The sequence below is a fragment of the Phacochoerus africanus genome, chromosome 11 (assembly GCF_016906955.1).
Source record: "Phacochoerus africanus isolate WHEZ1 chromosome 11, ROS_Pafr_v1, whole genome shotgun sequence".
NCBI classification, from domain to species: domain Eukaryota; kingdom Metazoa; phylum Chordata; class Mammalia; order Artiodactyla; family Suidae; genus Phacochoerus; species Phacochoerus africanus.
In genome coordinates this window covers 86,840,076-86,856,409 of record NC_062554.1, presented here as the reverse complement: position 1 = coordinate 86,856,409, position 16,334 = coordinate 86,840,076, and the positions used below count along the sequence as shown (strand labels likewise).

At 37.5% G+C, this 16,334-nt stretch overlaps 1 protein-coding gene across 15 annotated transcripts in view; it reads right to left on the bottom strand.

Annotated features, from left to right (window-relative positions):
- HDAC9 (histone deacetylase 9) overlaps positions 1 to 16,334 on the bottom strand; it is a 959,143-nt gene that overhangs the window by 614,046 nt on the left and 328,763 nt on the right. For 11 of the 15 annotated variants that reach the window (XM_047752023.1, XM_047752020.1, XM_047752021.1 and 8 more), the window contains exon 2: positions 14,995 to 15,053. The exons of 3 other annotated variants lie outside the window; for them this stretch is intronic. In XM_047752023.1, the coding sequence (XP_047607979.1) occupies positions 14,995 to 15,025 (31 nt within the window). In that variant the 5' untranslated portion in view covers positions 15,026 to 15,053. Of the gene's footprint in view, positions 1 to 1,070; positions 2,223 to 14,994; positions 15,054 to 16,334 lie in introns of those variants that run through there. One more of the 15 variants, XM_047752017.1, reaches the window with a different exon arrangement.

The following is a 16,334-nucleotide window of genomic DNA, read 5'->3' as shown; positions in this document are numbered from 1 at the left end:
TTGGACTGCTGTGTTTATTTAACATTCCATCATTTAAACTAAACACTCATGCCCCACTCCATTAGGGAAAGAAAACCTACAGGAAAGTTAGTTTTACAAAATTCAGACTTGATTTACATGAAAAATCTCCAGTCCTTGAAGGAGATGACCAGTGAAGGCTGCTCTTCCTTTTCCAAGCCTAATTGTTTCCATCCCACTTCTGAGTTCTCCTTTCTCTGCCTCACCTATCCAGCAGAGCCCCAATTCATCTCCATCCTGCCCCACTTGACTCACTTCATTCCATGTATAAATTGAAGTAGGACTCTCAATTTTTCTATGTCTCACTGGTCAGCATCCTCTCATTGCAGGGACTGTCCACTAAACTCATCTACTGGCTTCAGGTTCCTGTTCACACCTATGGGATACTCTCTCAGTCAATGTCCATGTGTCCACTTCACAGTGACATTGAGAGGTCATCTGATGGGAGGGGACACTGCCAACCTTGGGCTCCTACAAAAAGACACTTGTCTGACTCCATGCCCATCCTTAACACCTGTTTGCATATCAGTAGTAGGATGTGGCCTTCTCCCTGCCAATCACTATCCCAACCAATTCTACAGCTATTAGACAGCAGTGTATCAGAAATTTATGCTTCTAACATAACCCAAAAGTCTCTCTCACAATTACACACCCCATGCCTTTACATTTCTGTTGTAAAATTGAATTTTAAAGGGGGGAATAAGTTATTTGGCTACATTCCACCAAAGGGGCTTAGAATTGTTTTTATCTTTTCACCTTCATCTACAACATGGCTCCAAGGTAGCATGTTACTTCTTCTATCTAATATCCATAGTAGTGACCTAAATAAAAATAATCCAAGGGAGACTCAACAATAAATTCTCCTAATCCCTGCAGTTCCTGATTCTTCCCTTGGGCTCTGAGGGGAATAGGCCAGTATGAGGATGCCCTGGGTATCTTTACACAAGGATGGTAGAAAGGGGATGCACGGTAACCTAAGCAAAACTGGCACCATGCATTTTATGATTCCCCAGCCTAAAGAAGTAGAGAAAGAAATGTGACTTCAAACTTACTGGGATGACAGCTGCTTGTCTCACAGGTGCCAGGGCGTGTTACACTGCCCCACTCCCAATTTCCTTTCTGGAGGGTGGCCTGTGAATATGCTGGAGAGACAGAAGGGATGTGAAGTTCCTTGCTGTCATGCTCTGCCAGATGCACAGCCAACACTCTGCCGAACCTCAAGGGAAGAAGCCCAGTTTTTGTTGATTACAGTGTTCTCCTGAAGCTCCTCTGAGAAAACATGATCCTTGGGGAAAAGGAGCCTTGTGGAGAAGTGACCTGAATGACAACCTCTGTCTGGGTTGCTATGATATGACTTGCCTCACTCACGCTTACTACTATGAGGTTCCTTTGTCAACAAGACAAGTGAAAGCTGTTTTTTTTAAACAATGACTGCCATTTGTGTCTGATTTTAAAATCTACATTAACTAAGATTTTCCATACACTTTAGTTTTCCCTTCTGTACTCCTTGTATCTCAGAACTTTTGTTGTGGTTGTTGTAGAAATCTAGAAGAAAAATGTGTCATTTTTCCCCCCTTTTTGTGACATTGGGAATAACTCTCATCCTTGTAAATTTGGTACAGAATGGTGAGTTTTTCAGTTTCCCCATATTGTTTCACTCAGTACCACCTGATAAAAAGCTTATAGAAATTAGCTTTGCCACACACCATTGACCTGTGGAGTCATTTTTCAGCTTCATGAACAAGTCCAAAGGAGAGGAAATTATTTTTTATTAACCAGGTACTAAAAACTAAAGCCTTTTATAAGGGTTGCTTACTTCTTTCCACTGAGACCAGTAGGCAGAGGAAAAGAAATCCAACTGCAATAACTTTGCCCATAGGCGGCTTTATTAAAATCTATAAGGTGAAATTTTTTAATAGAATCAAATCATCATAAAATATGTTAGGTATTTATGGTAAATACAACTATTATTATACACCTTCCTCCCGTGACACCACCCTTGGGAGAAAAGGATTTTGTGTGTTTCAAAAATGTGCTATTGTAACGTGCATTTGGGCTTCTCTAGCTAAGGTCAAGTTGCATTTTCCATTATAAACCTGTTTCCAGGGGTTCATTACTTTGTCATAAAAATCTGCTTGAGGCTGAAATATGGCATAGAGAGTCTTAGCTCAGCAGCATACTCTTTTAAAAAATGTATTAGAATTGGCTAAACTCAGTTTAGTCATTAAATGATAAAATTATGACTGAAATATATCTTGGAGAATCCAGTAGGCTAACACAGCTCAACCATTGAATTGAGCAACGGATCACACCCTCAATCTTATATATTTCCACTTGTCAAATTTAAGGATCTAGAATGTCCACCCCAATACTTCTAATCAAGGAAGGTGGCAAATATTTTAAGCTGTTAAAAGACAAAAGAAACAAATAAGAAAAATAAACTTAAATCTAAATCAGTGTTTTACTTTCTGGGGTTTAAATATTAGTTTTCCAAGAGCAAAATCTTATTTTTTTAATCAAATTTCACAATGAAAAATACCTTCTTCCCTGCAGGGAAAAGAAGAAGATATTACTAAATCATTCAAAAACCTCAGAAGTTCCTTATTAAATAATGCTCATCTGTGATATGCCTTTTTTGAATAGGGTTCTGAATATTTTTTGCTTACTTTATTTTTTTATTTATTTTTATTTAATTTATTTTTTTTTAGGGCCACACCTGCAGCATATGGGAGGTTCCTAGGCTAGGGGTCAAATTGGAGCCACAGCTGCGGGCCTACACCACAGCCACAGCAATGCTGGATCCGAGCCATGTCTGTGACCTACACCACAACTCACGGCAACGCCAGATACTTAAACCACTGAGCAAGGCCAGGGATCGAACACACAACTTCATGGTTCCTAGTCAGATTCATTTCTACTGTGCCATGACAGGAACTCCTTTTGCTTACTTTAAAATATGGTTAGTTGAAGAGGGTGGTCCTTTGATGCAGTTGTGGAAATAGTCATAAATTAAAGTCACAAGGGCTATCGTCTAGGATTAGGATTTAGAAATACAAACTTACTTTGCAATAAACTGGAATTTAAGATTTTGTATTGTAACCTTGGATAATCACTTAATCTCAGAATATTTCAGATTCCTCACATGTAAGATGATGGAGCTGGACTCATTATTACCAGAATCCCTTCCAGTTCCCTCATCATAGGGTGAGATACATACACAATACCTGTTTTGGAGGCTTGCTATTTTGTGACTTTGTTAGAATTACAACCCAGGAAGCTCCCTCTCCAGGCCTCCTGACTGATTTAGTACTACAAATCAGGTCCATAAAAATTGGGCACATGGGATTTTTTGTCTTTTTATCTCTGCTGTAAAACTCAGGACAACTAACTCTTTCTTAGGTAATAAAGGGAAAATGCCATAGAAAATGTACACCCATTCAGCAGAATGCTTAAAATCACTTATATTTTAATCTTTCCACATACTACATAAATTTTTAAAAGCATATTGCATTTCTTAATGATGTCTGGCTTGGGAAAACACTGAAAGACTCTTGCATTCTCAAAGACATCCCATTAACAGAGGGAGGAGCGAAAACTAGATGTGTTCTCAGGAGGTGACAGTGTTCGAACTTTCCTAAAACAGTAAATAAAATGAATGATTCATCTGCCAAAACCCCACACAGGGAATAATCTCTATACTGATCATACCTAGCGAAGAGCTTTATTGATTTCAGACTGCCACTTCCAGATTCCATGACCTGTTTTTCTTTCTATAATAAACAAGCATTTGCTTGCTTCTGAGTGTATTGAGTTGAAAATACGCTGGCATTTTCATCAACAAATTTCTTATTCAAATCAGTCAATATCATTTATCAATATTATTTTCATTTCTTGAGAAACAAAAACTAGATGAACACGAACATACAATGGCCACCCGCTTCTGTTCCTATTCTTTCACACACCATCAACCATTTACACCCGAAAGCTTCTACATCCATTCCTATCCATTATCTCCCTTAATCACCTACTTTCATGCAGCTCAAATCTGTTCCCTCTGTTCCCTTCTTGGTTCTGCCCAAAGATATGAAACCAAAATGATATTTTTCCAACATGACAATGATTCTTCTCCTTAGAAAAGGGAGGGGGTCAACGAAGAAGTCAAGGCATTATAAGTCAAAAATAAATGAATCAACTAAAGAAATTTGTCTTGGCACAAGATGACAACCATCATCCCAAGTTAATTTTACCATCGAAGTAAGCAAAAAAATGAATCAGGAGAGCTTGTTTTTTCAAGGAGAACACGTTAACTGAAGAACTTTTCCCAAGTAAAATCTCAGTATTTAGCAGTCTTTAATGTATTGGTTGAACGCAATCATCACCACTAATCAGACACATGGAATTTTTACACCTGGAAATAGGGAGTGTGAAAGTTAAGGGCATCATCTTTTAATAGTGCCAGTCATGGGTAAAAATTAACATCCTGACCGCTACCACTTGAAACCACTTACAGGGACAGAATCAGGTTCAAATAAAAAGGCAAGTTAAGTCTCAAAGGGTAAATAAAATTACAAAGGAGAATATATGGGGAGGATTTGAGAGAGGGAAATAGCAAATCTCTTTGTTTCTAAGCTGTGGGGAATATTGATATCATATTTGCCCATCCTATGTTTCATCTAATGACATGAACTCATCTGTACTCTTGTTCTCTATAGAACAAGACCTTGCTAGTGTGTGCCTAGAATTTACCATTTCTGCAATCATCATACACACACACACACACACACACACACACACATTTAACCTAATTATTATTTGTCTCCCTCTTGAGAATGTAAGTTCTATATGAGCCAGGATTTTGTGGGTTTTATTTGTACCTACTCCCCATGCCTAGTACAGGGCCTGGCACACAGTGTCCCTCAATACACAGTGTCCAACAAATAAATAAGTTTGTAGAAGGAAAGAGGGAGGAGGATAAGAGGGAATTGGGAGAGATGACAAGCAATCTGATAGTCACTGTCAGGACAATCTACTTAACTAGTTATAATATTAAAAGAATGCCTACATCCTTCCTGATAGAATACAAAGTATAATTCAAAATATTGTACTTCATCTTGTGAGAAAAAATAACCTAAGGTAGAATTAATTGCTAGACTAAAAATACATAAAATTTCAAAACAGGTCTCTCCGAAGTTTTTCTCACTAATTTTTTTTTAAATATTATGGTGTCAACAAGAAGTCCTACAACTCTAGTATTCTGAAACAAAATTAAAAGCTTCAGGCTTCTTCTCTGAAATACTGTAATGGCCTTGGGAGAACAAGTTTCATGCTAAAAAGTCTTACATTGTGTTGGCAATGTCAAGTTTCTAACATATGGAATATGTCTTTTATGTAATCATAAGTAATATCAAAGAAATCCAATCTCTGAGAGGATAACCACACCTGAGAACACTGTAACAAAGAATGCTCTCCTTCCCCCAAAGAGTATAGAGATATTTACAATTCGCTTTTGGAAGGCTTAGGTTGCCAAAAATATAAATGTGAAAATGTTTGGCATAATCCCTTTCTTCTGCAATTCCACAATCTACATACACATGATATACCTGTGCCATAGGTACATCATTTCCAGTATACAAAAAAAATGTGCAAAATGAGTCTCGATCCAAATAGTGATACTGCTTTATATTTAGGTAGGATTTCATACATTATCTCATTTAATCTTTAAAATAACTCTGTAAGGTTGATAAAATTAGCCCTATTTTAAGGTTAATTACTTGCAAGGTCACCGAGCTAGTGGCAGGGCTATGATTCAAAGCCTGAACTTACTTTAACTATCCTGTCTATCCAGTTTATTGTAACTGCCCCATACACTATAATATTTAACAAAAAAAATCCTCTCCTGCTAGGATGTCAAATATAGTCCAAATATCCACTTCAATCTATTTCAATCCACACTGTAAAATTAATATCATGTTTATGGAAATTTTTTCTTATAAATCATGTTAATAAGAATCTTATTAAGTTTCTTAATATTTCTATACTTAGTGAAGGTTTTATTTTGTTAACTTATGGTAAATAAAGATTTTAAGAACTGACATACATAACTAAAAATACATAAATGACTGTGTTATTGATTTGTAAAGTGTCCTTTTGGTATAAGAAATGACACACTCATAATTTAACAGTTTTACTTTGCACTCTCACAAGCAGTAGTCCTATTACAACTTGGCATGCATGAAATGTGTAGAATGTAGCTCTTAAACAATGAATTTCTACAGAGCAGGAGTTTAGTATATTGGCAAACCTTTGTTCCTTGGATCTTCTTCAGAATAAGGTGTGGAATTTCCCACACATGGACACAGACAGATACACACACATACACATACACAAACACATGCACACACACACCCAGGCCCATCCCCTTGAACTGCTGAATTGGAATTTCCAAAACAGAGCCCCAATATACACATTTTTAAGAACTTTCACAGGGGATTCTGATTAAGAATGAAGATTCAGAAGGCTATAAAGTATAACTTTCATTTCCTCTGACAATTTTTGAAATAATATTTTATGGCATTACAGGAAAACGATGCTGAGCAATATCTTTGAGGACTTCAGCCTTTGCTGTCTCTCAGAATTTCACAATTACTCCCAATAGGCACAACTTTCCCAGTCGTCATTTTAATTTGTTAAAATCAATGGATGCCTAAAGAATTTTAGCAATAAAATTAAGACAGGCCCCACCTCTAAGTATCCCTTTAACAAACAAGTTAAGATTGTAAAAGTTAGCCTTTTCCTAAATATTTAAGGCCCCTTGCAGAAAAGCTAAGTGGAGATTATTTAAAGACTTAAGTACACAGAAACCTGACACACTCATTTTTAATGGGGAGGTAGACTGTTGTTTATTTAGCTTTTGAAATCTATCCTAAATTTGGCTTTATAGAACCAAAAAAGTCTAGCTTTAAATTAACAGACTGCCTTCTACTGTCCAAGGGATAATTGAACTTCACTGAGACATGTCTATGAATGGAAATAAAAATAACTCACATTAAATTCTAAGTACTTCCCCACACACATTTTACTTGCCACAAGGTCCATTGTTCCATGCATTGCTTTTAAGCAGCCTGTAGGAAATTTTCACTGAAACAATTTCCTATAACTGAGAAAGGGAAGGCCAAAATGATTTCACTTAAAAAAAACAAAACAAAACATACTTTGCAAGCTTTCAGCATCTAGGGTATTAAAAGCAGCTCTGTCAGAGTAGCAGGAATGGGAAATGAGAGGCTCACACAATACTCAAAAATTCACTGGCTTTAATTTTACTTACTCTCTTCCTGCTCTTCTAAACAAAAATCTATCCCAGATGAAGTGTTCTGCTCCTCATTCCCACCTCTCTCACCCATTCTTTTAAAAACTTCGTTTTAAACTTAGAAATATTTAAAATATCCAAAAAATAAGAAGCATTTCTGATTGAAAACAGATTAATACTGTGCCCTATTTACTTTAAAGCTCTTTTACCCTCCCTTCCCCTTTATCATCTAGGTCTAATCCATCCTATGGAACCATCCCCGATCATATCATATCAGAATACTCTCTTCTGCAAAACTCTTTTTCCTCTTAAAATCTTTCATCAATTTTTGTTTTATCTCCTATCCAGGATAAGTCTATGAACTTTACTAGTTTAATTCATTCTGTATCTTGGCCTGAATTAATTTCTTCACTGCTTGCTGTTTTTGTGTTTTCTCTCTCAAGTCAATTTCTGTTTTTCTTTTTAAATAATACAGTTTAAGTTTTTAAAAATTATTAATACATAGATTTTCACATTTCCTTATGATTTTAATATCCTTACTGAAGTATCATTATCCACTCCCTTTTCTAATGTTGTTTATTTGTACCTCCACACATTTTAAAAAATACGTCTTGGCAGAATTTTGCTACTTTATTAATCTTTTCAATTATTTTTTGTCAATCATGTCCAAACTTACATTCATCTTTCATGCTTCTTGAGCCTTCCAGTGGAATGTTTACTGTGACTGCCACAGTCCAGAAAATAAACAGGGTATCAGGAAAGTATATTCAACTGTTTCCCCCAGCCCTCCTGGCTCATTTTGAAGTTAAACTGCATCCATTTGAGCCCTCCTCTGTGAAAAGTAAAATGCCATGCCCTCTAGTAAAATAAAAAACATAAAATGTATATTCCTAACTACAAAGCCTTGGCTTCTAAGGCAGAATATTAAAAATGCTAATAATAAAATGATGCAGACATGTGACACACAGAAGTTAAGCTCTTATAGTTCTGGGGAAAAACACATTACTTGGACAACAATGGTCAGGGAAAGTGACAATGTGAGACAAGGATTTAAACTAATTTTTAAAAATTGTAATGAAATAGCAACAGTCTTCACTCACCAAACACTTATGTGTGCCTAAGATTAGCACCACCTACATAGAACACATATTCTGTGTGTGGCGGGGGGAGTACACACACAAAACATGTAAGTCATGATCATAATCCCAGTTTGCAGGGAAGCTGAAGTCAAGGTAGATCTAGTAACCCACTCAGGCAACACGACTTGTGAGCTGTGGTCATGGGCTGAGGACACACATCACAACTGCTCTCCTTTCACCCTATCTCGCTCGCCACATTCAAGAAGGTGTCAGCTAAATTATGAGGGTGAGGTCATTTAATGTAAGGGAAAATACATAAGTAAAGGTAAAAGTATAGGAAAAGAAATGTCACATGGAGGGGACAGAGACTAGTAATAAATAATAACCAACATTTACGAAGGGTGTACCTCATGCCTGATTTGGCTCTGAGCATTAACCTGGATAAACACATGAAATCCTTAAAACAACCCCATGAGGCAAAAACTACTATTTCCCCTTGTTTTTCAAAGTGGGGAAATTTTGGGAAGGTTCTTAATGCCATCAAATCTAGTTCACTGGTGTGTCTTCTGGGGAATGCTATTTGCTGGGAGTATCAATAAGTGATGTGTGAATAAAAGGATCTAAAGGTCAATAATGAGAAATATGCATGGTTGAGTCCAGGTAAGCAGGTGTCTTTGTGGCAAGATTTCTCAGAACCCTTAAAATATACTATTATGCAATTTTATATTAGTCATAAAAAGAGTGTGCAATGTTTTCTAATCGTCTATGACCAAGAAACAATTATTGATTTGGAGGCAGAGCAGCTGGTGGCACTTGGAGTCTCCAAAGTGACTTCTCTGTGGTCATACAGCTGATTGCCATGAACTTGAAGCCACAATTAAAGATCTCTGGCCGCCAAGTCAGGCCCTTTCTAGGCACAGGCAGTGAAAAATCTTGGAATGTATTCTATCAAAAACGTAGGGCAGTTTCAGCTTTTATGAGCTGGAGAAAGCAGGAGAAAGAATATATGAAAGTGAGGAAACATTAACAGTCATTACAAAACTACTGCAGGAATTCAGAAATGACATGTCAAGTGCCCTGGTCTAGGAGGTGCCAGAAAGAAAAAGCAGGAAGCAAGAGTAAAATCAAATATTCAAGAATAGAATTAAACCTTCAGAGTTGCTGGGAATTGGTGGTTCCTGTGAGAGAAAGAATGTGCCGGCCTACTGGGATCTTAGATAAGATTCTGCAGAAACCTAATTGCTGGCACCAAAACCTCCTCTCCAGCTCTATCAGCTTATTCCAGGGAGTAGATAGCTGCTGAGAGCCACATGAACACCAGCTTATCATTACTTAAGAATTACTTTTAAATATAGCTATATTCTTTCCCAACAAATGCCAAGAAAATCATGGTCAAACCTTGAAACAAAGTTTTCATCCTCAAGTTTGCCTCATCCCCCACTACCTCCCTTTTGAATCGTGTGTGTGTGTGTGTGTGTGTGTGTGTGTGTGTTTCTCCAGGGGCAAGCACAGTTGAGATCTAAAAATACCCTATTTTTTTCAAAACAAATACACTAATTGATGGGTGTAAAGAACATGTTAGTAATGTTCACAAAATGCCAAGATAAACAAAACACAATCCTCGGGAAGTCACACACTCTTTAAAGCATACAATCATAGAGACACTTTTATTAACCATCCTTTCGGGTATTAGATTTAAAGAAATCATAACAGTTTTACCTTTCAGAATGTCACATGACAGTAATAACTAGTTCCAAGTTGCTTTTTGTACCTTTTGGTGTTTATTATCTAGTCATTAAGTCTAACTGCCATTCAAATATTCTCTTTTCTTATGTGTATCCTTGACACGCTTAAATTCTTTCTCACCATCTTGTGGCAGAGATGACCAGCTAACTACTAACAGCTTCTCTCCTACCATTCACATCATGATCAGCCTCTCCTGCAGTTACAGAGATTTTATTTTATTTTATTGCTTTTTAGGGCTGAACTTGGGGCATACGGATGTTCCTAGGCTAGGAGTCCAATTGGAGCGGTAGCAGCTGGCCTACACCTCGGCCACAGCATCACAGGATCCAAGCTACCTCTGTGACCTATATCACAGATCACAGCAATGCTGGATCCTTAACCCACTGAGCAAGGCCAGGGATCGAACCCACATCCTCATGGATACTAGTCGGATTCGTTTCCACTGCGCCACAATGGGAATTCTCCAAAACTTTAATATTGGCTTAGTGGTCAGAATCTGGTAGTGAGAAAACAAATGTGCAACTGAAAGCTGGTGATTCATGCCACCAAAAAAAAAAAAAAACATTTAGTAAGACTAAAGCCTACAATTTCTCAAAAGGCAATTCAAGTGCCTTATGAATTTGAAGCTCTAGAAGAAGAAGATGTAAAACGCCATGACATCAGTGTGTATTAATTTTTCCTTGCTGCTTGGTGCTAGGTATGACAAGAAAGAGATGAGCTCAGGCAAAACTTGGTCGTTTAGGGACAGAAATGAGAGGGAGGAGAGAGTTTGGAAATTTAGGACTTTATAGAACTAAAAAAAAAAATCAGACTGCTTCTTATCCTCAAATAAAAATAAACCTAAATGTAAAAGGCTTTAAACATTTAAAAAAAACCCATTAAAAACTCCAAAAACAAAAATACTTAACTCTGTGACAAAAAAGACTAGTTAGTGCTCCTCTTGCTAATTCCCCTAGCCTTTGTTTCAGGTGGATTCATGATGGCCATCAATGAACTAAGAAAGAAGCAAAGAAGATAAATGGAAAGTAAAAAAGCAGAGTTAAGAAATGTGTTTAGGAGTTCCCGTTGTGACTCAGCGGTAATGAACCCAACTAGTATCTATGAGGATGCAGGCTTGATCCCTGGCCCCACTCAGTGGGTTAAGGATCTGGCATTGCTGTAAGCTGTGGTGTAGGGTGAATACGTGGCTGGGATCCTGCATGGCTCTGGCTTGTGGTGTAGACTGGCAGTTGCAGCTCTGATTCCATCTCTAGCCTGAACTTCCATATGTCACAGGTGCGGCCCTAAAAAGCAGGAAAAAAAGAACTGTATTGAGAAAAATGTTGACGGAGCTGGAAGCAATGTATCAGAAGCCTACTAAATTTCTGAGACAACTGTTAAAGAAATTTGGAGCCTTTGGTAAAAGAAGTAGCTACCTGAATTTCTAAAAGACACTGAGGCTAGTCGTCAAAAAATTTTCTCCCTTTATTTCTCTTCTATCCTCAGGAGCTGTACAAAACAATACTGGGACTCCAGGCTTACGCTAATGGGCAGTGGGCTGGGAAAGCTATGCGGCCGGGGCTCTGGGCACCTTCCCCACTGCCCACTTCAGATGTGTCGTGGAGGGTCATGAACAGGGAGAACCTCTCAGAGGATTATGGCAGGGGCCACTGAGAACATAACTAAAATACTCTGGGCACCATTTGGGGAGTAGTATCATTTGATTATCTTAGCCATAGAGACAAACACACCAGAGTGTTTTAGGTCAGAATATTTACGCTGCTTTCAGAAAACAATCTCATGTGCTCAGGTTGGTTAAGTATATAGATTCTTCTCTCCTGGACAAGATAAAGCCCCACACCTCCTACATATAATTGAAAATATTACTATTAGAATTTAAAGCTAAAAATTCAGTAACATTTTAAAGTACAGGAAATCACTGAGTTACTGCAATCTAATATGAATGGAAAGCTTTTTCTTTCCTTCCCACCCCCATAATCTAATTTAAAACATACCAAAGAAATTAAGGTTTTTTTTTCAAATAATGAGTTGATATAAATTATTTTACCCACATACACACACTCTCTAACAAAGTATATAACCACATCATACTACTGGAATTAGTATCAATAATGCCAAGACAGGGGATATACTGTTCAACAATTTAACCCTATACCAACCATCATTATTGTTTCATTATTTACTTTTGCCACTGATAAGATTTTTCAAAAATCACCCTTCCTTAGTTATTTCTAAAATTCTAAAAAGAAGCAATGTTCCTCCACCACTGGCTTGGCTAGAAGTACTATTTCAGTTGGAATTTCTCTCTGTTCAGCCCACCTCCTTCCTCATTTTCTATGAGTAGTCAAAATAGCAGAGTATCACTTTTGGAGTGACATGGCATTTCAGGAAAAGCCCACACGACAACTGTTTAAAATATTCTTTGCAAGCTTCTGACTGAGAAATACAACACAGACAGTTTGGAGAAGGATTTAATTGTACTCAGATTCTATAATAGCAGGAGAGAATAAGATGTGGGATTTTTTTTTTTTTCTTTTTTAGCGGCACTAGCAGCATATGGAAGTTCCCAGACCAGGGATCAAAACTGAGGCTTAGCTGAGACCTGTGCCACAGCTGCAGCAACATGGGATTCTTAACCAACTGCACTTGGTCGGGGACTGAACCAGCACCACCTCAAAGACTATGCCAGATCCTTAACTCGCTGGGCCACAGAGGGAACTCCAAGATGTGGGAATTTTAAAAAAGTAGACAAGACTATGAATCTAGCATTAACTGAGCACCTTCTAAGTGCAAGACTTCTAGCTGGGTATCAGCTGGCAATAACAAGATGAAGAGAGCAAGAATAGTTATGACAGGTCAGGCTTCCACCTTAACCCATCCCATGCTGAAACATGAAAATGGCTAAGGTTATAAAAAGAGAGCTGTTTAAAGCAAAGGTAGAGAAGGGCACTCTTTTGATCTGGAGAAACTCTTCTTCTTTAGGTCTCCTTCTGTCCTCAGAAGCTGAAGGTTACACTCCTTGTCTATCAGAAAGAGATAGATATGAGACTAACAATCTCCATAAAAAGCACAAAGCAGACACAAGAGGGGTACAAAGACATGAAAAGGCTGAGAACTGCTAGGTTCAGGGAAGGGAGGAAAATGGAGAGAATGCTAAATGGACAGGACCCAGGAGGGATGTCTCTGCCAAAAGTAGAGAATGGATTTGGCCGCATGGTATGTCTCAAGAGACTAGGACTAAATTCCATGAGAAGACCTCAGTAAAAGAGCTGAAAAGGCTAAAGAAGGAAGTCTAGAGTCTTCTTCACCATGAACAGAAGTGGGAACAGATTGCTTGAAGCTGAAGAGACTGAACATTCTCCATTCCAGCTGGGACTTCGTTAGAAAAGGGCACTTCTGTTCTCCTAACAAGGTTCCATAAAAGGGATTGGGGAACCGCCTCAAATAATGCAATGTTAAGTGGGATATTTTTGCAGGTGTTTAATTCTCCTCCTGTAGAAGGCGGGGCCAAGTGCAGTCTAGCTTTAAGGTGAGAGTGACCTGGGTCTCAAGTTATTGTTTGGTCTCAAGGTCCTTCTGGTCTCAAAAGGTCTAAGTGACATGCACAAGGCCAGAGACTTGTCCAGGGGAAGCCATTTTAAAATAAAAATTAGAAAATTAGATTTCCAATGAAAATAAGACCCCATTTAAAGATGTAAAACTTAAGGAAATGGAAAATAGAAACCAAATAAGGTGAAGATGGAGGAAATGAAAAAGAGAAAGAAGTAGGAGAACTGCAGACACTTGATGCAGGTGCTCAGGGTGCCCAATGCCAAGCTGTAACAGGCTCAGCAGGAAGCCAGAAAGAGAACTTAACAAAGAGTCCACACATGGCCTATGGGATCAGAGGTACACATAAGCATGAACGGGAATTCAGAGCTGGGAGTGAAAGGAAACTTCACAATGAGTTAAGTTGGGCCATCAAGGCAGGATCTCACCAGAGAGAAAGAGAGAGGAAATCAAGATCATGATCACAGGAAATAGAAAATGAGTACATCTCATCAGCTGAATAGTGAATGGTACAATTTTGCTGAGGCAAAGGGTATATGAAATAATAAAAGTGGCTTAAAAATTAGCCTTTGGCTACATGAACTGTGACCTTTTTTTTGACAGGCAGTGGGGAAGCTACTAAAAATTTGGAAGAAAGAAAAGAGCTTAGCAAAAGGCACTGTGCTGGGGAATTCTTTCCTCCAGCTCTTCAAGAATGTCAATAATGGCTACAATGTTATAAACTGTACTTAAAAATAAAAGGATCAGAAGCTTCAGTGCATTGGGTTTGTTTGCGCAAATTGGCAGACAGTGGCCACAATCTTGTTTAGAAATATTTTCTAAGCTAATTTAGAAGAAAACTGCCATCAGCAAATAGTTCTAGAAAAACAATATCCTAAAAATAACCAAGATCCCTTTTTAAAGCAATTTGAAATTTGTAATATCTAGCTGGATGCTTTCAAATAATGTTCCCCTGGGTCCAGAAGAAGCAGAGAAAAGGCACCAAACCCAGTCCAGAGGACAATAAAACATATCAATAACATATCAAATACCAATCAACATATCAAATACAAAAAATGTATTTCCAAAATATATGCAAATTTACTTTAGTAGACTTCAGTAGACTAAAACTCTAAACTCAAAGCATAAATTGGCTACATTCAATAGCATCCGATAACATAAATATGTTCATTTCTTTATTATCTGAAAAGAAAACGATGGGATTTGAGAAGTGTGCATGCTGAGAGAAGAAAGATTTACTGAAAATATAATTAACTACATATAATATTTCTGCATTTGAGAGTGCTTATTTCTTACCTGGAACTGTAATGCATACATTTGATTCCATCACTTTGCCACTTTTTGCAGCAAGGTGCCTGTAATACACAAAATTAAAGGCTCCAGAATGTCTGTAATAAGGAAATAATTTTTTCTCTTTCAATAGTAACACTCTTGCAACCACAAGAACTCAAATACAAGGTTTACAAGTTGGTAGGACAGAAAAAGAAGAGTCAAAGAATTATCTTCAAGCAGAGACTCATATTTGCAAATGGTATATAAGAACAGGAAGAGCTCACTTTTTGCCCATCTACTATTATTTCATCTTCAAAAGCTTATCATCTATAAGACAAGCATCTAATACACACTCCACTGAAGGACTGAATGGAGATACATGAAGGGAATAAAATAATCTCCTTTCTGCTGCCGACCTGAATATAAACATAATTTTTTTCCCCTTCTATCTGATTCTGACAGCAAGCAGAACAAAGCTCCATCACTGATGCTGGATAATGGCCTATGGGGTCAGATAAACATTTCCTTCAGACCACAACCCTGCCTCTGTCTATCTGAGTTATCTTGAGGCATTTACTTAATCTCACTGAAACTCAGGTCCCTGATGTTTGAAAGTAGATTATTACACACGTCAAGGTTGTTATGGGAGTTCCCCTTGTGGCTCAGCTGTAATACTACCAACTAGTATCCATGATGATGCAGGTTCAATCCCTGGCCTTGCTCAGTGGGTTAAGGTTCTGGCGTTGCCGTGAGCTGTGGTGTAAACCACAGACATAGCCTGGATATCATGTTGCTGTGGCTGTGACATAGGCCGGCAGCTGTTGCTTTGACTGGACAATTGGATCCCTAGCCTGGGAACTTCTACATGCTGCAGAAATGACATATGTAAAAATATTGAATATTAGATTTTTTTAAATGTTAGTTTCCTATATTACCCTTCATAAATTTGATAGTTACTCCTTTTTAGAAAAACATATTTATAATAAAAAATTTTTAAATAAAATCATCCATAACTTCTCTACCTTAAATAGATGGCTGAAAATATTTTTGTATGTTTCAGTCTAATCTCTTCAGTATGTATGTGTTTGAGTATATCTACATACTTTCAAACAATGTTTTACAAAATATGGGAAAACATTCCCAGTATGTTTTGTAAATAGTACTTTTAAGATGTACAGAAATGAAAATTTTTGGAGTAATTTCATCTATCTATCCTTTCTTTTATTGATTTCTTCCTTTGTTTTCATGCTAAAAAGATCTACATGACTTTGATGTTAGATAAATATCTATATTATCATCAAGCTTTTTCCTGCTTTCTTTTTTTTATATTCACTCCTTTGATTCATCTGGAATTTATTTTTATA